At 38.7% G+C, this 26,406-nt stretch overlaps 1 protein-coding gene across 3 annotated transcripts in view; it reads right to left on the bottom strand.

The window, feature by feature from the left end:
* The window catches only part of LOC136883341 (zinc finger protein 780B), an 82,031-nt gene that overhangs the window by 12,016 nt on the left and 43,609 nt on the right, over positions 1–26,406 (bottom strand). For 2 of the 3 annotated variants that reach the window (XM_067155583.2, XM_068229824.1), the window contains exons 3-5: positions 22,759–22,836; positions 11,501–11,559; positions 5,070–6,272 (exon numbers count right to left, since the gene is read on the bottom strand). In XM_067155583.2, coding sequence (XP_067011684.2) covers positions 5,615–6,272; positions 11,501–11,559; positions 22,759–22,836 — 795 coding nt within the window. In that variant the 3' untranslated portion in view covers positions 5,070–5,614. Of the gene's footprint in view, positions 1–5,069; positions 6,273–11,500; positions 11,560–22,758; positions 22,837–26,406 lie in introns of those variants that run through there. The other variant, XM_068229829.1, reaches the window with a different exon arrangement.

Raw genomic sequence — 26,406 nt, 5'->3', positions numbered from 1 at the left:
TCAAGATGCAAAGGACACAAAAGGAAAATATATGAAAACAAGGACACTGCCACTCAAAATGGACTGGCTGAATAATGAATGACTAAAACAACTCGCATAAAGGAATGCAAAAAGGAAACAATAATTCAGGTTAGTGTGTCTGCCAATACACCCACGTAGATGAGAAGAAAAGCATTAACTTTGTATGAGATTAAGATGCTATCAAGTATATATTATGAGCCTTCCACCTAGAACAATGCCTTACACACCATGCAAATACAAAGGTCATTAGAGCATCCATCCTTGTCAAATTATGAATAGTAATGTTCAATAAATCAGGTTAGCGAAATTCACAGAATATAATAGCTCATTCCTACAGGAGATCAAAAACATTCTAACAGAGACGATGGATATCACGAGAGCAACCTTACTGCCATCTGTTGTGACCAGCATATTAAAATCTCACAACATTAGTAAGGCAGAAAAGATAGTAAAGGGTCAAGAAGAGGTTTCTTGACTCAGCCTACAGGACATTGTTACTGTTTATTTTTGTGACATCCAGTGTATTCCCTTGGAAGTTTTTTAGGATAATGCTAGTGTCATGGGAATGGTAGAGGAGAAAAAGGCAAAAGGGAGTGATTAAAACTCAGGAATTGCACTCACCAATATTAAGTGTCAGAATGAGAGAAAAAATAAAACCGGTTTCCTCACAACAGTGTTGGAGGATACTGAAAGTGTTAAGGGAAGTGGAATGAAGACATGCAGATGATAAATATGTAGAGTTACCGTATTACCTGTTTTTACTGTGGACCACCCATTTTTGAGACCCTTCAGCTAGTCCCAATTCAGTTTTGCTAGACCCTCCATTGTTTTTCATCTACCAAAAAATTATTTAATATATTTATAATTTTAATTTATTTGCTCACTGACAGCCAATACATGGAAATCTATGGTCAACCAGCCTTCTAGCTAATTCTTCACACTTTGTAATTAATTCTGTTTTATTTTTATAGATTTGAATATACTTGTTACAATGTCTGCCTTCTAGTGAGTCTTTGCTGAACTCAGCTTAAAGTTAACAACATTGAAGGAGTCACTATTCTAAATTAGAAGCTTCTTATGGCTGGGGATCATCTGAAAATCTGCATCACGAAATTAGCAATATAAAATGTATGATGCAATGTTACCTGGGATGTGTTTGAGAGACGTATTATCAAGGAAGGGTGATAAGATCTTGCAGGCTCTGCTGTGAAGTATTTATTGATTGTGCTGAAGTGTTAAGAGTGGAACAGTACTACAGTAAAACCTCGTTAATTCAAAGTTGTTGGGACGCAAAAATCGGACTTCGAATTACGTGATTTCGAATTAACCGCCAACACATACTTCGGAAATGCCAACCCTTGCGGCCCAACAATATATTCTAAGACCTGTTACTGCATGCAGTTAACCTTGATTCACAGTTTAAAGCTCTCAAATATCATGGAAAAAACTATTTCCAAATGTATACAACAAGGTGCATTTACAGTAATCAAATAATGCACTTGGATGACTCGCCGGCAAACATAACCTCACGCAATCAAATCAAAAGAAAGAAAACATGATTGAAAGACGAGGATAAATCTATACTGGCTCCCCTGTGCAAGTGCTTTATTAATTGGATTACTGTACTGTATGCATTTTTGATTCCTTGTGCTTGCACGGAATGTACCCGATGTCCTTAAAACATCGCAGCTTATCAAACTTTCCTATGATGAGGGGAGAAAGTCTCTCGCTTCCGTCCACATTACAACAACAGTACAGTGACTATACTTGTACGATTTCCCGCCATGGCATTTCTAAGACCCATTAATGTATGCAAGTACAGCTTGCACGACCGTAGGTTCTCAGTTTAAACTTTTAACTTTAAACTTTTCAAATGCCATGGCAAACACTATTTCAGAAATTTATCTAACAAGGTTCATTTACATTATTCAGATAATGCTCTTGTATAAAACAATGACAAACATAACCTCACGCAACGAAAGGAAGAAAACACGATTCAAAGACGAGGAAAAAATTATGCTGGCTACCCTGTGCAAATAATTTACTTTTTGGATTAGGCCTACTGTACTGTCTGCATTTTTAGATGCCTTGTACTGGCATGGAAAGTGCCCGACGCCCTTCAACATCATGGCTTTTAGAACTTTCCTGTGACAGGGAAAGGAAGTCTCTCGCTTCCGTGTGCACTGTGCACTGCATAGCAACAAAGTACATTTGCCGGATGGCAGTTCTCTCCTTTAAAACCATAAGTCCATTTGGCCTCAGCATTTAAAAAAATAAAACAAACGAACAATGTAGTTTTATCAGCATTGACAATATTGGTGTGTACAAATTGATTATAGGCTATAAGTCATGATTTTTCGCCAGAGTTCGCGGAATCTACCTCTCCGCACACTGCTTGCTACGTGATAATGTGAATTATGGCATTCCTCAAAACTCCGAATACAAAATAATTACGATTCCGCTCGAACATAACAGATATGAAGCACACTGTAGACACGCCGAAGTAGGTGAAAGTGCACAAAGTTACCCCTTCACATTCCGGAAGACACGTTCTTTCATGACGTGGAGAAATTTTGAGTTTAAATTACTCCGTAAAATACTATTTTTTCAAAATGTAAAGGCAGTTTCGAATTAAAAGTCTGAATTTCGGTAACGGGACTGACATTGTTTTTCGAATTACGAATTATGCGTATTTCGAATTAAATGATTTAAATATCATGCAAAACCATGGCTCATGTTTCCGGGAATGAGAGCTGCTTCGAATTAGGCGAGATTTTGAATTAACCGATTTTGAATTATCGAGGTTCTACTGTACTTTGCCATAACAGCCCTCAGTTGAAAATGTTAAATTGTTGTTAATTATACTGCCAATGTAGAGTACTATGTCAGCATTGTCTCTAAAAGTGATTTTCTCAGAAACGTCCAAGCCAGATGGGTATATATATATATATATTCCACTATGGCAATCCACATCACATACAGATGGGTGACATCACTAAGGATGAAAATCACACATATCAGAATATTAATGAAAGTGTTAGTGGCTTAGCCCTCTACTGCATATTGTTGCCATTTGGCAACAAATAACTTTTCACCTGTGTAAATGGATAAATATTATTGATAGAGGTAGTTTTACGGCACACCTTCAACTATACAGTCAATTAAACACATATTTCAGTGATTTTTTTTTTTTTTTACATAAGACAAAACAGCCCTAAAACCAAAGGTACTCCTTCCACCCCGTCAACATCCACGCGAACCAACCACTGTTTATTTTATGTGGGCCCTCCCCACCATATTACCACAGGCTTCAGGAGTACCTCTGGCTCAACCTCAAAGATATTACCGACCTACGGTCGTGCAAGCTGTACTTGCACCTTGCAGTACGTACCCATGGCCAGTAGGTAGTAATGTTCAGTGTTTGAATGTTAAAAGCTTAGCGTATAATCGTGAAAAATCGTATATATATTCCACTATGGCAATCAACCTCACATACGAGTGTTAAGCTATTAGCCCCAGTTGAGAATTGCAGGTACATCTATAACACTGAATGTATGTTTAACATTAAAGCTTGAAATTTTCTTCTCCAAACAGAAACGAAAATAATTCATGCAGTAGAGGGTTAGCAACCCGCTAAGTACAGAATGTATTGCGGGTTAGGGTAGGCCTCCACCTATAATTATTTGGGTGTTCACTTAATGATTTGATTTTATGATTACTAAATGTTGGCTGAATTTACAGACCTACCAATGTCTCATGGTTCACTGGCAGGTAAATCCAGAGAGATTAAAACAAAAATGAAATAAGACACTGGATATGAATTCCCCAGTTCTTAAACTTTACTGTATGTAATATATTTAGGGAACTAGTTTCTTCCAAACTAAAACATGTGAAATGTACTATGGCAAGGGAGACCAAAATTTAATGTACAGAAATTGAGATTATAAATGAAAATTTTGGAGAAACTCTCTCAGTTATTAATTTAAGTTGTTTTAAATTAATAACTGAAAGAATTTCATGTATTCTTCATGGAAACATGATGCAATTGCTTCAGATTCATCAGGAATACTTTTTGAGACCTGATGCTTGAATACTTGCATTATTCGTTAATGTCATATTTTTATACGTTTCCCTGGAACTAAGAAACACACAGTTACTTCAAGACATAGGTGGGATGGAATGGGTGTTTACCTGTGTATCGTTTTTTGGTATATGGGGTAGTTTTCTGGCAGAACTAGATTAAAATAATGTTGATCATGGCTGTCTTCAACGTTGATTCTTTTATTTAGTGAAGCATCTACATTCTCCTTTTCTGTTCAAGACCTTACTAGTGGACCCGTACTGCTCCGCAGCATTCATTAGAAATAGGTCACATAACTCTTCTCGCCTCTCGTCGTCGTATTGTTTGGCTTGCACTTTTTCATGAACATTTAATACCCATACATAATGTTTGACTCATTCATAATGTAGTTTCGACCATTCGGTGGTATGTGGATCTTAGCATTTTCAAATGATCTTGCCCGAGGTAGTGCAACACGCATTTGGCAGTTACTAAATACTGGTTCAGATAAGCAGATATCTTCTTTTTCAAGAGATTCTGTTCCTGCGCTTATTGGGACTAGTCTAGTAGTCTAGTCAAGTTGATACCTTTCTGTCTGTGCAGACGTCGACGTTTTTTTCTTAGCAGCATCTAAGTTATTAGCAACATTCTGCACATCAGTTAAGTACATTCAGAAGCTGAGGAAGGTCATGGAATCAGAGAGTATCTAGCAGAGAATAGTATTCTTCCATGATCAGTGGCAGTGTATAGTCTCTGGCCTGACAGGTAGTAATCAAACATGGCTGCATGCAATGATATTACTAAGGATGAAAACCACATGTATCAGAATATTAATGAAAGTGTTAGTCACTTAGCAACTTGCTAAGTACAGAATGTATTGCGGGTTAGGGTAAGCTTTCGTCTGCAATTATTGGAGTGATCATTTAATGATTTGATTTTATGTTTACTCAAAGTTGGCTGAACTTACAGATCTATCAATGTCTCATGATTCACTGGCAGGTAATTCTGGAGAGAATAAAATCAGTCCAGGAGAAAGGATGGACGGATTTGCCAAAGCTGTTTTTGTAAACTCATTTAATATATAGATATGCAGCACGAGTGGCAATAGCAGTAAGCAAATAATCTTCAGCTGATTCCATTGTAACTGTTTAAAAATCAAAAGCACCATATACATATTAAAAATCGCATACACTGAAAAAAGAAAATTAAATTTAACCTGTTCTAACGCGTGGACACAGTTTTAATAGAATAACATTTAACATTTGTAATTTACATGTTTATGAAGATGCTGTTGTTTGAAGGGGCCTAACATCAAGGTCAACGGCCCAATTTACATGTTGGAGAAGTTTATAAATTCATATGTTGTTAAATGTTAATCACCTAAGTAGGCTATATTATGTTGTAATATGTGCTTCTTGAACTGGTCTTGGTACCAAGAGGTTTCTTCACAAGCTGTGCAGCTAAGCAGACTGCCTGTGACATGTCCCACCATGTGTTTGGTGAGGTACAAGATGAGTTTAATGTCCTGCCACACTACTTATATTGAGTTCGGAGTTTCATACCGATAGAGGTATGTTGTAATATGTGCTTCTCGAACTGGTCTTGGTACCAAAAGGTTTTTTCACAAGCTGTGCAGCTAAGCGGACTCCCTGTGACATGTCCCACCATGTGTTTTTTGAGGTAAGAGATGTGTTTGAATGTCTTGCCACACTCCTTGCACTGAGGTCGGAGATCCATACCGATACAGGTATGACTCTTGAGCGAGGCTCTCTGCTTGAAAGACCTATCACAAAATTTGCAGGAGAATGGGCTGTTTTTCTCATGAAGAAGCAGATGTTTCATAAGGGATGAACGTAGCTTGAATAATTTATTGCAGAAAGTACAGTGGAACTGTTCATCGCTATGAGCAGACATGTGATCAACGAGATGCGTGTGTAACTTGTACCCCTTATTGCAAATCTTGCAAATGTGTGGCCGATCATTTGTGTGAGACAACAGGTGCCTAGTGAGGTCCGAGGGGTACTTGACCGTTTTGTTACATACATGACACGAAAGCAAGGGGCGCTTTGTCTTCTTTTTTCCAATTAGTCCCCCTGGTGCAGCCACGCTACAGGAGGTGCAACATCCACTGTCTGTCAAGAGGTCTGCTGATTCTCCACACAGAGAGCACAATGGATGGTCAGTCTGGAAACTGAGAACAGTTACATCACATTAATACTTCCATTTAGGGATAAGACCTGAAGTTGAGGCTTGGAAATTGAACAGTCCTGAAAGTAGCATAATCATAGATTTCAAAAGTAGCGTTGTTTAATATGCATTACGTTGATATTGAGATAACAAGGAAAATGGGATTGATGCGAGAATGAGTCAAATGAAAACTCTGAAACTGAAATAAAACTCTGTAATGTCGTGCCATGATTCTCTCCATTGGCAGTCCTGTTACTGAATATCCTTGAAGTAGTAGCACCATGTGCACAAGCAAACATTATCAGAGTGGCCACCCCACTTCAGGCATGGCAGAAAGAGCAAAGCAATCTGCTATACACCTACTGAGCAGTGAACGTGCAAAATAAATTGAAATTCATTAGTGAACGATGATTCAGTACGGTTGCATGTTTGTCATAACAGCAGCATGAAAATGCTCAGCCTGATATTACCCATCCAAGAGGTGCCAACACCCAGAACCTACATTTTGAGTGCTACACTCACCATATTTGCCAGACCTTGCCCCTAATGACTGCCTCATGTTTGAGCCACTCCAGGAGGTACTGGGAAGGAAGACATTCTGCTCAGATGAAGGACGAAAGAGCATGAGCGGCTGCACAGACTACCAAAGGATTTCTTTTGAGAGGAATGCATGGACTTTGTAAGCACGATAGGACGTAAACTGAACTTAACAGAGAATATGTAGAAAATTTATACAGCTGTTCATCACTGTTGTTCAATAAAGGAAATTGAAAATATTTAAGGTTTTTTTTTTAATTCACCCTTGAAACATTGAATATGGCATGATCATTACCACCTGTTTCCCATCCCAGATTTTCTCTGGGTAGCATAGTATACTAATTACCTTTACCTCACTCTGTCTTTCCACTATTTCTCTTTGAACACTGATTACCCTGTCGTTAATAAACTTCCTCATTGTATCTTTCAATCCAGTGTTGGTTGGCCTTTAGCCCTCCTCCCCATCATCCTTTCCTTGTATGCCTGTTTTGGCATTCTGTCTTCTGGTATTTTCATTGCCCAGTCCGACTCGTTGGCTGAACGGTCAGCGTACTGGCCTTCGGATCAGAGGGTCCCGGGTTCGATTCCCGGCCGGGTCGGGGATTTTAACCTTAATTGGTTAATTCCAATGGCACGGGGGCTGGGTGTATGTGTTGTCTTCATCATCATTTCATCCTCATCTCGATGCGCAGGTCGCCTACGGGTGTCAAATAGAAAGACCTGCACCTGGCGAGCCGAACCCGTCCTGGGATATCCCGGCACTAAAAGCCATACGACATTTCATTTCATTTCATTGCCCAGACCACTTCACCTTCTCTGAATCAGTCCCACCTTGCAATCTCCCAACAATGACTCTCTCTCTTGTCACTTCATTCTGTACCCTCTTTCATTTGCCTCACCTTGTGATGCTTCTCAGGAACCAGATTTCAGTTCCTTGGATGCAACTTTTGCTTCTCTTAGTTGATGCCTAGACTGCCGGAGCAAATATCAGTACCGGTATAAAATATGTCTTATAGAGCACCTGCTGGCATTCCATCACTACATTCTTGTTTCAAACAATTTGTCTCCCACTATGGTAGAACTCTGTATGTTGTTCAATTCACGTGCTTATATCCTTGTCCTATTCTCAGTGTTCTGACAATGTACTACCTCAATATTTACACCTGTCAACTATGTCCAGGGCTTCATTAATGATTGTTTCTATTCTACTTGCCCTTGTCACTACCACTGTCTTATATTTAGCTATGATTATCTTCATTCCAAAACTTTCAATTTCATAATTCCCTAACTTAACTTACAGCAGAATTTCCTCTTCCTTATCACCCCATATAACTGAGTCTATAGAGTAGAACCTCGATGCATTGTTCCCGGAACTGTTGCTTTCCCATATCCATCTTTCAATTTATTCGGTCCCAAAAATGTTCTATATAATCCAGTGTTAAATTTCCCCACATCCATCATTCCTTGCACTATCATTTTATCACATTGATCATAAAAAAAATATTTGTCCTTGCCCACAATTTTCCCGCATGGATGGATCGGACGTAAGAAAAATAAACGCAAATGGTTTCTCAATTTAAAGAGACAGCCCAATACTCTAGCATCTAATAGCAACAACCTATTAAGTTCTCTTTCTGAGTTGAACCATGTTGTTGTTTTCTGTTCATTACGTACAGTTTGCCGACGTTTAGAATATATTGCACTACTGAGTGTGACTGCTACCTGGGAGACTGATTATCTGGGATCGAGTGGGGGTATTTCACTCACCTTGACAAAGAATACTGCAATGTATTCAAAATGTTGGCAAACTGTAGATAATGTACAGAGAACAACAACATGGTTCAACCTGGAAAAGTAACTAAATAACTATACACATTTTGGAAGCTTCGCTTCTTTTTTATTAGTGGCTATACGTCACACAGACACAGGTAGGTCTTATGGCGATGATGGGATAGGAAAAGCCTAGGAGTTGGAAGGAAGCAGCCGTGGCCTTAATTAAAATACAGCCCAGGGATTTGCCTGATGTGAAAATGGAACCATGCAAAACCATCTTCAGGGCTGCCGACAGTGGGAATTGAACCCACTATCTCCCGGATGCAAGCTCAAAGCTGCGTGCCTCTAACCGCACAGCCAACTTGCCCGGTAGCTCACTTCTAAGATAGCGACAACCTGTTATGCGAGAATGTAGGAGTGATTCTGAGTTGTTATTCTTGAGCAAGGATCTTTTAGGCTGGAGTGCTGTGCGCAGGTAACTCACGCACAACCTCACTACATGCCTCCTGGCATCAATGCCTCTGCTCGACCTACTAACTGACACCTAGAAGTATTCTTATTTACAAGAATTGAAATGGAGACACTGTAAAGCCCAAATTTGCCACCCTTCATTGAAAAAAAAAAAAAATCACATTTAAGATAGTCACGGTGTGCGCTGAGTATATTTTTATCAGTCACAGGCTTATTAATTGCATCATACCTTGTGGAGTGTGTGAGATGCTACAGGCCTGTTGACCACTTCGTTGCCCCTGCCCAATTGCCTTGTTAGAAGCCAGACCTAACCTATAAAGACCAATAATCTTTTCACTAGCCTGGTTTGAAAGTAACTCCTAAGTTGGCAGCCTCACCTAGCCCACTGTGACATCGTCTGAGACGTGCCATGTTGAATTTCTAACCACTAAGAAATTGTCCGAGGCACGCATTGTGGGATCTTGAACCTATTGTTCGTGAAGGGTCTATGGAATCTTTACCAAAATACATTAATCGCCATAATATCCACGTATATCATTAATTAGCAACAAGAGAACTGACTTTAAAGGTTTTGAATTATTATGAGATGTTAAGAAAAGTGAAATGAAATGGGTAAAAGTCACACTTTTCATTTCCATTGCATATATCATGGTTGCAATATTCTGATACGGTCCGGCTCTATGGTTAAATGGTTAGCACGAGTTGACCTTAGGTCTCGATTGGGTCAGGGATTTTAACTTTCCATGCTAATTCCAATTCAGGGGGCTGTTTTTGTGTGTGTGTACATGCATGCCGACTTACGCATTAGGATTAATCACGCAGCAATTCGAAAGACCTGCACCCGGCTTATTATTATATTTACATGACAAAAAGTGCCCATATACAGTACCGGCATTTTATTACTTTGCTTTCTGCCTATTTTTTTATGTCACCTGCATTTATCGTTTTCCCGCACCCATCGTCATTTCCCCCTTTTCCGTTGAAAAACGATGCATTGAGGTTTTACTGTATGCCAACATGACAGGGCTACAGTTTTCCATGAGGTCCTCGAGCTTTGTTCAACAGTAAAGGCCAGCACACACAGAAAGCTAAGCTATGCAAGCCAATGAAAAAAAAAACTATGCTGAGCTACGCTAACCTAAGCAATGCCAAGCTAAATTTTACAGATCACCAAGGAAGCAATTTTGATGGCTGTGGCTGGCTTCACACATGCGCACGATCATGATGAAACAATCGTTTCATGTGTGTGACTTTCGTGAATTATATATAATTTAATTGACAATGTTTTAGTTCACCTACTCAATACTATACAATGACTGTAATGCCTATGTATACATTACAATATCAATTAAATTATAAGTACTCTTAATTCAACACGGAACCAATAATGAAATTCATAACCTTGGATGATTTCATGAATTACCTCAATACAGTAGCTTAATTGTTTGTGTGCTTGTTAATTATCATGGAAGGCAGACGAGGAAGAAAGACTGATTGAAGTGTTACAAAAATATACTTGCCTGTCAAATTATTAAAGAAATCTATGAAAGACAACTGTTGGCAAGAAATAAATGAAACTCTGCAAATTTATTTCACATATCATTTACAGAGATGCCAAACTTTTGAAGAGGATTATCAGTAATGGCCCACCGCCCCCAAGAAAAAGTTGGAGTAAATTTCAAACCATGCTCCTTCCTTCTTGATAATGACACCAACTTTGCCCTTCCTCTAGCAATCTATTTGAAAGTTATTACACAATAACATTTCCACACAACCTGTTAATTTTGGAGAGACTTGAGGACACTGAATTAGAAATTCTCTCTTTTTTTTAAAAAACTTCTTTCATAAAAGTAGTCCTTATTGACAATTCATAGCGACTAAGAGATTTCTCACACTAACTCTTGTTTCCCTATCACTTTTCCCACACTAGAGTGGTCACAGGTACGAACTGTTTCGCACATGTAAATTGGGCCTGGTTTTATGGCCAGATGCACTTTCTATGTGGAGGGATTTGTTAACTATTGCGAGTTTCTGTGGTGGTTGGTAGTGCAGTGTGTTGTGAATATGAAGAGTCACGTGTTGGAAAAAACAGCCAGTCTCAGAGCCATAGCAATTAGCAATTAACAATTTGCAGTTAAAACCTCTGGTCTGGCCAGATATCAAACCTAGGCATGGCACTGCTATGTCTCCAGATGGGTAGCTAGCAGTTAGGATACAAGTGGCACCCACCGTCCAGGAGATTGATTGTTAACTGTGTAATCCTTTAAGTGAATTATATTATGCAATTCTTTATCTGACTTATAACTGAAATGTTACTAAATACTATAAAAAAATACTAATATCTATTTCTAATGACAACCCATTCAACCTTGGAACAATTAATCTAAGAAAACTGTCTAGTTCAGTTTATGAGCTCTAATCCCAACAGAAAAAGCCAGTGTTCGAACTTACTCATCTGGTGGATATTCAGCAATCTGACAGTCCTCTAATTCAAGTTCTTTTTTCACATTCTGTAAAAAAAAAAATATTTTAAATTCAGCAGTAAATCATTCATAAAATGTAAGTATTTATGAAAATATTAAACTGGTAATAACTAACAGACATACATGGAAGATGAACTTTAAATGTTTCTTATTACTGTAACACTCTAGAACTCCAACTACCCAAAGTAATAATGTATGGTGACGTGCAGCATTAAAGAACAAAAGTTTCATATATCTCGAGTGCAGCTAGACTGGTACAGGCAGTGCACCATGCCAGTATAAATGAAAACGTACGGTTGGCATACCAGCAAAATATTATGAACTGAACATAACCCATTCTACTTTATGAACTTAATGGCATACTTATTTTCTACCTCTTCACATACCCAGAATTAGTATTTAGCTTATGTGAGTAGTTACAGCTATTCGTAGATTCTCAAGTGAACTTCTATTTATTAAATAGATTTATACCTTCCAGAGCAAAATCTCAGAAATTATCATATATATATAAAGTCTCTAATTCCATCAATTCACAGCGATATTGAGAAAATGAGAAGGTTTCAACAGTTGAAATTGGTACCATTTATAGAACGTCATGTCTTCCTTACAAGAAAAGGACAATAAGCCTGAGTAAAACTGGAAATATACCACCAGTACCAGAAAGTGAACACTTATGTTTTGCCCTAATCTTCCCATCATTTACACTCTTCACTTTTCAGCTTTTTACTCAAACCCACTTGTGCTACATTGCATTGATCACTTTCAGAATTTTTGGAATTGCTGACATTTTTTATCAGACCTGCCACCGTCACAACTACCACTAAACAATTGTTTACATTCTGACACTTCTGACTCACTTTCACTGAAACTTGTGCTTAGAATTTTATAAATCACCACATGCTAACAACCATCTTCTACATGGCATGATTACTGCTACTGGCTTTGTATGTGACTGGAACGATGGGGATTCATTCACACTCAATGTTGAACAGAATGTGATCTAGTCAAGGCAATCAAACACAGGCTTTCTGACGAGAAAGTCCAATAATTCCTGTTCCAAACAGTATACATATTGCACCATCTCTTGGCAAAGCACATGAAGTACATCCTCAAATCATTATAATTTTACCTTTCGCAGCCCAGCACTCACTACATTCAGCTGCGCGCTGTATGACTGTCGTTTGTTTGCACGTTAAGGTAGAATGTTGTAGAGAGGCAATCAGGGCTGCCAATCTCTGTACTTAGGAACTAATGAGTGGTACTGTTAATGGTGGTGATTATTGTTTAGGATTCTTGCCGTGGGCAACACCATTGGCCTGGACAGTTAGGATTCTCTCCATGGACAAGACCATTGGTCTGAATGGTTAGAAGCCACGAAGCAGCCTTAGGCACCTAGTTTTATGAGGAAACACGATTGGTCTGGATGGTTAGGATTCTTACCATGGACAAGACGATTGGTCTGGACGGTTAGGATTCTTGCCGTGGACAAGACCATTGGTCTGGACGGTTAGAAGCCGCGAAGTGGCCTTAGGCACCTAGTTAGGCACATGATTGGTGTGGACATGCGGATGGGGACAAGACCACTGGTCTGGAATGTTTAGGAGGGGAAACCCCGAGGTATTCTGTAGGGGGAGATCAGCGCATTCTATGTTCGAAAATCACTGCCTGATGTTGGAAAATGGCTGCTTGCAGTCGATGTGTTATTGATATAAGAGGTTTTGTTTGATTTTCAGGCGAAGGTGAATGATTTACTTGAGTTGTATGTAAGTCATGGATTACTAATCACTGAGTGTGTGAAAAGTGTGGTCGTGAAGTGAAATTGACTGTGAGTGTGAACGGCACTCCTACAATTTTTTCGTGTCGTTGTCGATTGAAAGGGGGTGTGAGGTGCGGATGGTTTGTGAGTGCACGGAAAAGCACTTTCTTCGAAGGCTCTAATTTGAAGCTCTTCGAAATAGGATATTACATCGTCCTGTGGTGCATCCAACATAAACCGCTGGGTCCTATTGTGAAGCTTGAGTTGGGTTTTTCTGGCAAAACAACAGTAGACTGGTTCAGCTTCTGTCGAGAGGTGTGTAGAATGGGAGGTGGCTAATAAAAAAAAAATTGATGGGCCTGGTATTATTGTGGAAATCGTAGAAATTAAATTTGGTAAAAGGACGTATAATAGGGGGAGGCCTGTAGAAGGACAGTGGTGTTTTGGAGGCGTGGAGAGGGAGAACCATAAAAATTTTTTTGTTGTACCTGTGGAGAGAAGGGACAAAGTGATTTTGCTCGAAGTCATAAAGGACTGGATACTGCCTGGAAGCATCATAATATCCGATTGCTGGAAGGCATATGATTGCTTGGAGCACAAGGGATTCGTACATCTCCGTGTCAATCATTCTGTTGACTTTGTGGACACCGTCAAGAGTCATCACGTACATAGGGGGAACAGGAGGGCGATGCCCAACAATCACCTTGCCGTGCATACACAGAATATTGAAAATCGGTGGTGTCATTTTAAGCACAGCAGCTATTCCGTTCCATGGTTCGGCAGGAGGAAGCAGCATTTCCTGGGCTATCTTGCCGAATCTGTGTTCAAGAGCCGCTTACCCCTAAAACAGAGAGTGCACAAATTCCTCAAAGCTGCCGCAGCCCTGTATTCGCCTCTACATTAACGTAAGTATTAAATTAAATTACTGCTGCTGTGTATTTCACACTGTTTCCTTTAAATGGTGATTTTTCTTTGTCCTTTTATTCAGCCGGGGTTGGTAACACAATGTATCTATTAGCATTGACGGCAATGACATCATATTCTGTTCACGTTCGCCAATGAGAATGCGAGTAGTTACTCTAGCCATGGCTGATGGAGGCTGCTGCTCTTATTAGGTTATAAAAGTAAATGTACTTCTGGGGGCGGGATAGTGAGTTCCCAGATATTGCTATGAACACATCTCGCCTCTACAAGGTATTCCAAGTAAGATTTGCATTATTTTAGCTTCCTTATAATGTTATAAACTCTGGGCTGTGGAAGGAAAAATTATACCCTCAAATATGATCAAGTTAACAAAACTTTCTCACACAGCTGAGAGCTATTGGATTTGTTATGTCCGACATGCTATTGTGAGGCAGGGAGCCATGAGTATATACCAATGAGTTAAAACTGAAGTTATATGTTAGCTGTTTGAAAGCTTTACAATTAGCCTATATATACTCAGATATCCTGGGAGACAAAAAAAAAAAAAAACAAGAAAACTGTGGGAAATGAACTGGAACAACCTACCTTTTGTTAAAGAAGCGATTGGGGTAAATTTTCATTCATTGGGAAGGGTGTGAAGGAGTGGAACAGTTTACCAGGGGTAGTGTTTGATCCTTTCCCAAAATCTGTACAGATATTCAAGAAGAGAATAAACAGCAATAGAGAAAATAAATGAAATGTTAAAGGGCATTCGACCAGTGCAGGTTAATGTAAATAAAAAAGTGTGTGTGAATAAATTAATTACATCCCCTGGTCTAAGGAGTTTGGACAGCCAAAGTAGGGGACTGCAAGGGCCCTGGGACCACTACGGTAGCTGTGAAGGCCCTTCAGGAACTCTGAAAAATGGTGGTAAAAGGGGCTCTGGTTAAGACGCAGCAGGTCGTTATGCTACTTAGGTTCCGGAATGGAAAAAAAAAAAAAAATGCAATGTAAATTTTAATCTTATACCAGTTGTATAGTATCGTTTGAAGTAATTCCACATACTGTATATCAGTTGACTATATTTGTAAGTTGTACAGGAGATATTATAAGTAGAATTTTGTAAACAATATAAATTTGTTAAGGATGAGCTGTGTGTTTAATAGAAAAAATTTTAGTGTAAATTGTATAATATTGTATTATAGGAAAATTTTCTTCTCTTGTTAATTTAATATTTAGTGCTTGACAATAATGTATTTTAGTGTACTATTTGCCACCGAGGTAGACACCTCATTTGCAAATAAAGAGATTTTGATTTGATTTGAAGAATTACAAATTCTTTATATGTGTAAAGTAATGTTATTTCCATATAAGTGGTACATGTATGTCACCTCATTCTGATCATTTTCACTTTTTACCTCAAAAAGCTGTCAATTTTTTATTGAGACTCATGCATAAACATAGTCTTTGAAAGAGAGGTAGTGCCAACCATTGAAGAGCCATTTTGACTTTCAGTGTAGGCTCACTTTGGTTACATGCTACCTATGTGGAGAAGAGCTCTTGCTATATTGTTGTGTGACTGTCATTTGCTATACCAGTGTAGACAATTACTATTGCAAGTTTCTTTCTTGTTAATATTTAGTAATACTAGTCAACATGGTTGACATTCCACCCACTTCAATAAAGAATTGAAACTTAACAGTTTCATTGAAGACAAGTGAAGCTAAACAGTTGTACCGCAAAGTGGGGTTACTTCGGCCATACAGGGAAACTTCGGCCACTGACGAATAGCAACACTTATTTTCTCATGCCTTCTATACTGGAAAAGATGAACCAATTGCAACAACTAAAATGCACATACAATAGAATGCTCTATCAACACTCGGTAGTCCAAATAACATTGGCAGGCTCATTGTTGAGTCAATCGATTTTGTTCGCAGCCCCGACTGTTGTCTTGTCTGGTAACAGCAGAAAACAAACTGTTCTCTACCCCCAGTATTTGATTCTCCATTCCAGTGGTTTATGGAGTCAAAATGTAAGTTTGCCTGGTAACTGATCTACACAATTTGATGCATTTTAATCAAATAGGTTTTTCAGGGAATAGTTTTGTGATAAAAGTTGTCCTCTTCCGGGGTAACTTCGGCCATGCCAAGAACGTACAGGAAAACATTACGCGGCCGCAGATATTGTAATTACAATCCTGTTTACTTCAACGATGCTTTACAATAGATTAATAAAGGCACAATAACAATAAACGGGGAAGTTTATCCCAACAGGGAGGGGAAAGACAGTTTCCACTTTCAATGATCAATAGACGGACAGTCAATCAATCAATCAACACTGATCTGCATTTAGGGCAGCCGCCCAGGTGGCAGATTCCCTATCTGTTGCTTTCCTAGCCTTTTCCTAAATGATTTCAAAGAAATTGGAAATTTATTGTACATCTCCCTTGGTAAGTTATTCCAATCCCTAACTCCCCTTCCTATAAATGAATATTTGCCCCAGTTTGTCCTCTTGAATTCCAACTTTATCTTCATGTTGTGATCTTTCCTACTTTTATAAACGCCATTCAAACTTATTCGTCTACTAATGTCATTCCACGCCATCTCTCCGTTGACAGCTCGGAACATACCACTTTGTATTGAATAGGTGGATATATAAATAAACACTTGTAACATACTTTGTATTTACATACCACTTAGTCGAGCAGCTCTTCTTCTTTCTCTCAATTCTTTACAACCCAAACAATGCAACATTTTTGTAACGCTACTCTTTTGTCGGAAATCACCCAGAACATATCGAGCTGCTTTTCTTTGGATTTTTTCCAGTACTTGAATAAGGTAATCCTGGTGAGGGTCCCATACACTGGAACCATACTCTAGTTGGGGTCTTACCAGAGACTTATATGCACTCTCCTTTACATCCTTACTACAACCCCTAAACACCCTCATAACCATGTGCAGAGATCGGTACCCTTTACTTACAATCCCATTTATGTGATTACCCCAATGAAGATCTTTCCTTATATTAACACCTAGATACTTACAATGATCCCCAAAAGAAACTTTCACCCCATCAACGCAGTAATTAAAACTGAGAGGACTTTTCCTATTTGTGAAACTCACAACGTGACTTTTAACCCCGTTTATCAACATACCATTGCCTGCTGTCCATCTCACAACATTTTCGAGGTCACGTTGCAGTTGCTCACAATCTTGTAACTTATTTATCACTCTATAGAGAATAACATCATCCGCAAAAACCCTTACCTCCGATTCCACTCCTTTACTCATGTTGTTGTTTTGTTTGTTGGGTATTCAGCCCGAAGGCTGGTTGGATCCTCAACAGCTTCACCATTAGCTGTCATAGATGGCCTAGGTGTCACTGAAGAGGCGTACTAGGGAAATGAGGAGTGAGGTAGTTTCCCGTTGCTTTCCTCACCGAGCCAGAAGTTACTCTTGCACATCAGTCTGCCAAGCCCACTGAAATGCATGCACCAACCGATCCTATGAGCAACATTTTCACACCCTTCATAGCAGGGACTGGCTGCATAAGGAATGGCATTACTAGTGTCACTCATACCTCAGCCACTTTCATATTGTCAGAGCCAAGTATAAGACTGAGACAGGTCAATGAAAGTAACAGATTTATTCTAGCCCATACCAGAAGACATAGTGCACTGTAAACACTATATCTTGCCAGCAAAGGCAGCCTTTATATATATAAGAAAACATAAAGGTCCGATAACACTGCCCTGAGGAACTCCCCTCTCAACTATTACAGGGTCAGACAAAGCTTCACCTACTCTAACTCTCTGAGATCTATTTTGTAGAAATATAACAACCCATTCAGTCACTCTTTTGTCTAGTCCAATTGCACTCATTTTTGCCAGTAGTCTCCCATGATCCACCCTATCAAATGCTTCAGACAGGTCAATCGCGATACAGTCCATTTGACCTCCAGAATCCAAGATATCTGCTATATCTTGCTGGAATCCTACAAGTTGAGCTTCAGTGGAATAACCTTTCCTAAAACCGAATTGCCTTCTATCGAACCAGTTATTAATTTCAGAAACATGTCTAATATAATCAGAAAGAATGCCTTCCCAAAGCTTACATACAATGCATGTCAAACTTACTGGCCTGTATCAGTTGACACGGACGATACAAATTTACGAACTTGACACCGGCCCAGATATTTTCTAACTTAGAAGGCAGGAAGTTAATCAAAATGAGATAAAGTTTAAGTTAGGAATGAGCTCAATGGATGAAGCAGTATGATTAAACTGGCTAGCAGACAGTGGATCACATTGCATTTGAGTGTCCTGTGCATGCTTATAGAGGCTCTATAGAGTACTTGACACTGTGTCTCAAGTGAAGCTCTTTTCTGGCTCTCAAATTTTGACATGGAACTTTAGTTATGAACTTGAAATGATAGTTGTACATATTGTATATAATATTGTATTGTATTCATCATACGCAAAATAAATAAATAAATTAAACTGGCTTTGGTGGTCATGTGAGGTTACCAAGGAAAATAATGCATTCAGCCATGGAGGGTAAGAGAAGCAGAGGGAGACAGGGTGATGATGGGTAGATTCAATTTTAATGATATAAAGATAAGAGGTGTGGAATAAAATAAGTCACCAATAGAGGATTGCAGAGGTGATTAGTTAATTCACAGAGGCTTGCAGATTGAACATTGCAATGCATAACAGCCTGCATTCTGGAGATCATGGGTTCGAACTCCATTGCGGTAGCCCCAAAGGTGATTTTCCATGGTTTCCCCATTTTCACATCATGCACATCGTGGAGCAGTATCTTAACACTGACAGTAACACCATACGTTTTTCTGACGTGTTGTGCGAATGAATGCCATCTATTCCTCTTAAGGAGGGGAGAGTTATCCCCTCCACCACCTCTATTCCTTGTTCATTCCATCTGTTAACTTTAATGTAACTTTAAATAATAGGCTTTGAGTGACATGTCTTCGAAACGTGTGGTGTAACTAAAGCGATATTTATAGACGTGTTACTGTCAGGGTTAATTAAGGCTATGGTTACTTCTTTTCCAGTCCAAACCCTTTTTAACCACATTATCATGATAAGACACTTTTCTTCACTTGATCCGCATTGAAAACCATTTGAACACTTCTTATGTTCTCCAATGAACTACATCAGGACATCCAGCAGATATTTAATCAGGTTGTTTCACTTTAATCAAATACAAAACAAGAGAGTACCATAATAATATAACATTAATCCAGGACTAATTTTACATTCATATTTTGACATGCTGACCGAGCGACTTTCCACTATTTTATGATACTGAAATTTTGACATAATTCTCCAGGAAAGGGTAATTCAGGGAAATAAATGGAAACAACAGGCAACACCTCCGACTAGAAGGTGTAGAATCAAAGACTGGTCATCTCCAACATTACCTGATACAAGGGGTTTGTTTGGCATAAAACTTATTTGTGGAATGACACATGCCTTTTCAACTCAGGTTAGAAAGAGGCTTAACCATTTTGTGAACTTTAAATAAAGGTAGAGTGACAAATATTTTAGAAAACATTTATATTGAAATTGATCGAAAACAAAACCCTAGTCAGAATGGAAATGATATAACCGATAATATAAATATACTGTTGGAAGAGGCTTCCAATCTATATTTATGCAGGAAGGCCATCAAAAAGGATCTGAAGGAACATCCCGTACATCTCCCTCCTGTCGGCTTAACTCCCCACGACGCTTCCCCTACTTTATCCTCTGTATTGCCTCATGCTTCTCTCACAGCCATACACATATATACTAAATCAGCTGATGACATAAGGGAGGAAGTAAACACAGTGGGACTGGCCAGGAGGTAAGCATTTCCATTGTTCCTTTGACACGTCACCACTGTATATTTAGAAGGTTTCTCTTTATTTATTTTTAAAACAATTTTCATTTTTTTCATTACAGACTCTCTTCAACATCTTATAACTTTATAACTATAAACCTAACCTAACTTAACCTTGAATTTGGTTATTATTTAGGAGTTTCTCCCAATTATCGTATTTTAAATTCTAAGTCTATCCCCAAGATATTAAAAGAAAATACTTCCCCAGCTTTTGAGGATTTTTTATCTTAAACTTGAACATTGACTTGTTGAGATTTTAACTCAACATGAAGGAACATTTTATTCATGATTATCATATCATCATCCTAAATCTTTTTTATTTCGTTTATGCCAATTTTTATATCCTTTTTAGCTGAAGATGTTCCACATTAGGAATGAAATGTACTTTTTTAAATAATGTAATTAGATTTTAAGCTGGATAATATTTAATAATTACATAGACTAGCAGTAAAAAACAAGCAAGTATTGGAAGATGAGATTCTCCATTCAACCTAACCTCAGTTCAGATGATGCCAACACGGGACAAAAAGTGAGATTTATAAACTTATGTCTTTTTGCGCTAACGTGCTGTCACGAAAAAATTAGATAACATCCTATGGACCTCTGCAACGGAGTACATCCAACATTCAGGGCAAGTAATTAATATTATGTACATATGCATATTTATAGCTAATGTTCAATAATTCTGGTGAGTATTAACTTGCCACATTTTTGGTCCACGCACAAACATAAAACGCTTCCGCCCGCGTAGTGGTTAAACACTATCCACACAAGGAAATATTGTCCACTTTATGCCCAAGTTGCATAACTACCTATTACTTATGTAACTACACTGTTTCTCTGAAACACACTTATTCAATTTTTGAATAATCCTCACTTTAACTGATAACACTCCTTGTTTGTTGATATTCACTCACAACCCATAATAGCAGCAGAATGTTACAACGGAATGCTGGACATTTATTAGTGTACTGAACTACCGCTGTTCTGATAAGAAATAAGGGTGGTGGAGGGGAGAGGAGTGCATAGGTCATTGTGCTGCCATGAAAATCAGTCCAGACATTTGGTGATCCAGATAACTGGAGTTCTACTGTATAGAGAGATTCCTTTTAAAGAGTTTATGCTCTCCACAGAGGTGTCTCTTCGAGCTCTGGCAAATGACATCTAAATTTTTAAACTTCATCAAACAAGTTCCTTATGACAGATCATAGAGTAAAATACTTCATCACTCATTATAGAATACAGTAAAACCCATAGTAAATATTGTAGTAAACAAATAAATTTTTTTTTTGTATAGTGCCATGTAATTTAATCAGAATATCACAATAAGGAAGACAATGCAAAGACTTTAGAACACTTAGTTTCATGTACAATGTAACTAAGTCTGTAACTAGACTAGTACTGAACAGAATATGGGAGGATTCCAGTATGGATTCAGGAGAGGAAGCAGGGTAGGAGATGCAATTGGATGTCTATGGATAATTGCAGGAAGAATTTGCAGATGCATTGGAACTGTAGGTATGTTTCCTAGACTGGGAGAAAGAATTTGACAAAACAGATTGATGTATAGTAATGATGATACTGAAAAAAAAAAAAAAAAATCCATGGAAAGAAATAGAAGATTGACGAAGGAGCTTTACACAGGGCACAAAGAGGCAGTCAGAGTAGACAAAGATTATGAAATGGAAGTCAGGTTATATGGAATCGCAGCTATGGAGTAGAAGTGAGGAGTAGAATAGTTATGGGAAAAGTACTGTACCTTCTGGAAGATTTTTTTAAAAGCTGCTTTACGTTGCACTGACACTGATAGGTCTTATGGTGATGATGGGACAGGAAAGGGCTAGGAGTGAGAGGAAGCAGCTGTGGTCTTTGCTTTGTGTGAAAATAGGAAGCCGCAGAAAACCATCTTCAGGGCAGCCGACAGAGGGGTTTGAATCTGCTATCTCCCGAATACTGGCCGCATTTAAGTGACTGCAGCTATCGAGCTCTGTTTTGGAAGAGTGAAAGGGATTCTGATCACTAGAGCAATACCAGTCAACATGAGGAAGAGGTTTGCAAAATGTTTTATTTGGAGTGCAGTGATGTAGCCTATAGAAGCAAAACACGGACACTTAAGGGGAAAAAAAGTGCTGTATCTTGAGAGTCTTGAAATGTGGGTATGGTGAAAGACAGAGAAGATAAAATGGATAGACAAAGTGAGAAACAAAGTACTCAAGAGGACAGGAGAGGAGAGGAATCTAATGGGCACTATCAAGAAGAGGAAACGATCGTGGCTTGGGCACGCCTTGAGGAGGGATTACGGAATGCTGACAGACATCACAGGAGGATGAGGAGTGATACATTTCCTAGAAAGGGAAATGTGTCAGAATAATAATAATGATGATGATGATGATAATAATAATAATAATAATACAACATAATCTCAGAACTCATTGAAAGTATAACACATAAAAATAATTTTTACTAAAACAACCAATACACAGAGCAATTGCTATTTAAGAACCGAGCATATAATGCATGGGAATCATGTGATCTAAGTATAAGCAATGTGTAGCACACTGTGGCCAACCACAGCAAAAAATATGAAAAAGTAATCTTGATTCATTAATTTGCACAGGTCTGTAGAATTGACACATGTAGCAACAAAACTGAAGATCAACTTACCTTATACAATTCCTCTTGGTCTTCTTGCTTACAAGAGACAAAAGTGAACTGAATTTCCTTGCCAGAGCTATCATCATCCTGAAGAAAAGTAAAAGAGAGATGGTGATAATTTTAGGATATGACATTGGCCAGAAATACTTTCATAAATCAACCTTATAGTATTTGTTTATTTAGCCCATGGTTCTTAGTGCCATGGCTGCCAGAGGACATGTTCGACTCAGCTAGTGCGAGTCTTTATATTTGACGCCCATGGGCAACCTCAACATTTGGATGATGATAATGTGGTAGGGAGAGAGGATGTCATCAAATAGCCCAGCCCAGTCAAATAGCGCCAAGGGGTCTGCTCAAAGCTTAACTTCTCCCTCCGATGGACAAATCACCTTCGACAGCGTCATATGTCTTTGCTGCATATGAACACTGCGGAGAGGTTTGGAACTGAATCCAGAATTTTGATACGCAGTCTAGTGATCAGAAATTCTATACCACCACCTCTCCTAGCAACATTCTGATGGTGAAATATTTTCCACCAACGAGACTCGAACGAGCTGACCAGAGTGTTAGCCAACAGGCAAAAACCCCATAAAATACCTCCCACGTAACAGCTGTGAGACAGTAATTACAGTAAGCAGATAGATGGAGAATACTGTAGGATTAGTCACAACAAAATTTCACAGAGTGCTTGAGACAACTGATCTCAAAAGTAAAAATTCAGTAGAAGTCTGCTATAGCAAGTAAGGCATATAACAAGAACCCCGTTATAATGCCAGATATTGCCTATCCCTTAAAAATTCCTATATCAAAATGTGTACAGTCCTTCGATTACAGCGAGAGTACTATCACTGATACATCTGTTATTATGAGTGATTAAGCGTGCACGATTTTTTCTGGTACCAATATTTATGCATTATGTTGCATGCAATCGATCATCTTTGGTATTGTTTCTCCGCTATGTCTGTCCACTAGCGAGGTCTCTCGTCGACATTCGAAAGTGATGTTGGAGTCAATTAGTAATACCCATCAAGTGCTGTTCGGTAAAGAAGATCAGAAATGAAAGACAACAACATGTTTTCGCAATAAATACTTAAATAACATCATCGATAGCAGTTAACTCGTTAGAAATAAAGGATAAGTAAACGATCGCTTAATTTTTATACTCTACACTGAAATTAAGTAAGAATGCAATACACCTCAAGATATGGCAGAGCGCATAAATGATTTCAGAGGTTAGTTTATATTTTCTTGCATTTGGTTAAATTTCAGTAAGACTATTTCCATGTAAAAACATAAATTATTTGGCATAGTATATCCGCATCAGCGCTGTTTGAAAAACAAGATGATTCCAAAGCAATGGCGAGAATACGTCACCAACTCTCCTAACAAGTTTGATGAGTCCAAGATTCTGCGTAAAATAAACAGTTACAAGCAGAGTGATAGGAAGCAACACTGGGAGGGGGATAAGAGAGGTTTTCCGTGTTAGGCACCAGAAATGAGAAAAGAACCATCTTTCGACAATTCGGATAATGAAATATTATTAGACAATTGACCTTGTAAACATTACATACACCGATTAACATGGGATTTGAAAAAAGTTCAAGAGACAATATAGATGATGTCCAGTAATGCGTTTTCCCACTTTCAATAAAGACCACAGATTTCGAAACAATCAAAACAAAGGAAGAAAACTGCTACCCAAAATCTTCTCACAAACTTAGAACGATTTACACATACGGTAAACTCATAACATTCCCTTTTAGGATAACAACGATAAATTTTCATAAAGCAACATTTTAGCATGACAACCATAATTATTGGCCACGATTAAGAAAAACTAACACCTACAGGGTGTTTTACAAAACTTTAATAATGCAGGCGAAGGAGGGACGGGAGGGAAAGGAGGAAGATAAAAAAAAAAAACAAGGATGAAAGAAAAACAGGAATCTGACTGCGCGAGAGAGAGTTCTTTTGCTGGCTACTGTGCTATTTAAAAAGTTTGAACATATCATGTCGACGATGGTCACTCTTAGTCCAAATTAAAGATTTTCATCTTCACTTTATGACGTGAAAATTTTAAGTCCAGAGAACATCGAAACACATTAGGCACAGAATACGGCCTTCAATAAGCAGAATGAATAAACAGACAAGTGCCTGAAAGGGCGAGTTTAGTCTTTGCAGAATAGAAGTGAAATGTTAGCTTACCCAGTGTCCCGACGATACGATGTTTCCTGTTGGACGGAAAAGACTTGTGCTAGAATTCAACAAGCCGCACAAGGACAATGGCCCCCTCCACACACACACACACACACACGCGCGCGCGCGCGCGCGCTGAATAGAATTCAATGCCAGGTTGGTGAGACAAGCACGGCAGTGCATTATATATACACCAAGAAAGGAAGCCCAGTAACTTCTAGAAGTTTTGGGTGATGTAGCAGATGACGTAGAACGTAGAATGTAAACACAGAATGTCAGTCAGTATGTAGTGAGACATGGGAGGGAGGAGACGGTTGAGCACAAAATATGATTAAACCAATAATACATAGATAATAATAACAGTAGAAAGCATATAGTATGCTAGAAATGTAGATATTGCAGAGTATATGGAGACGTAGATGCGACGATGTTTCGAGAAGCTTGTAGAACGTAGATCAAAGGGTTATGGCAGGAACACGTTACATATTCCTGCCACCTGGCGGATTCTGAAGGATGGGCGAAAGCAGGTCAGCGAAGCAGCAGCGAAGTCCATGAGCGGCGCCTTCTCAGGAATCGAAGAATGATGATCAGATGAAACGCAGTATTGGAAAAAAGTAAACAAAGGAACAGCAGAAATATGGAAAACAAAGAAGCAAGCAAAGCATGGAAAATATGAAGAAGGGAAAGAGAAAAGGCAAAGGAAAAGGGAAGGGTGAACAAAGGAAAACGGTCCGGTCCGAATAAAAACAGTATTAAAGTGGCCCAAAAAATATAAAAATACAGGAAATTTCCCATGAAGATTTAGAAAAATCAGAAAAAGATTACAAATAATGGCAATTACAATTCAAGAAAAGGTGCATGGGAGAGGCTGACATCAAGTGTGTGTGGGTGGAGCGGAAAGGGGCTGGGTGAGCTAAAATGATAAAGCAAATATGCAAATGCTAAAAAAAAGGTGGACCAGAGTAATCAGTGTAGACATGACGTAAGCATAACTACCAGAAAACAAATTTTGAATGAACTCTCCCTGAGTACCCAAGGACGGGAAAGAAAGGAGAAAAAAACGGGATTCAAGTAGAAAATTTCTTACGTTTGGAAAAGTGAGCCTTGCGAATATCCTGAGGATTAGAAATAGACTGTAACTGAGCAGTAACCAAAGAAGAGAAAGAAAGAATTCGGTATGGGCCAATCCATAAAAGGGAAAGCTTAGCCGAAATATGATGTTGGGTAGAACTGATGGGATGGTTTTTCATCAAAACCTGATCAAAGAGCTTAAAGTTGGGCAGGCAGAGGGAGGAATTACATTTTTTTCGGTGAAGATCCCTGGCATGATTTAAATTACGAAGAGCTTCCTGCAATTGAGTCAGTAAGCAAATGAGGTGGGGGGGGGGAGGGGTAGTAATAAAGAGAGCAAATTCCAATTCAAAGATAAAAGGAGTATGAAGATCTCTTCCCAAGAAGAGT

The sequence above is a fragment of the Anabrus simplex genome, chromosome 1 (assembly GCF_040414725.1).
Source record: "Anabrus simplex isolate iqAnaSimp1 chromosome 1, ASM4041472v1, whole genome shotgun sequence".
Lineage (NCBI taxonomy): Eukaryota > Metazoa > Arthropoda > Insecta > Orthoptera > Tettigoniidae > Anabrus > Anabrus simplex.
This window is presented reverse-complemented; position numbering and strand designations above follow the sequence as displayed.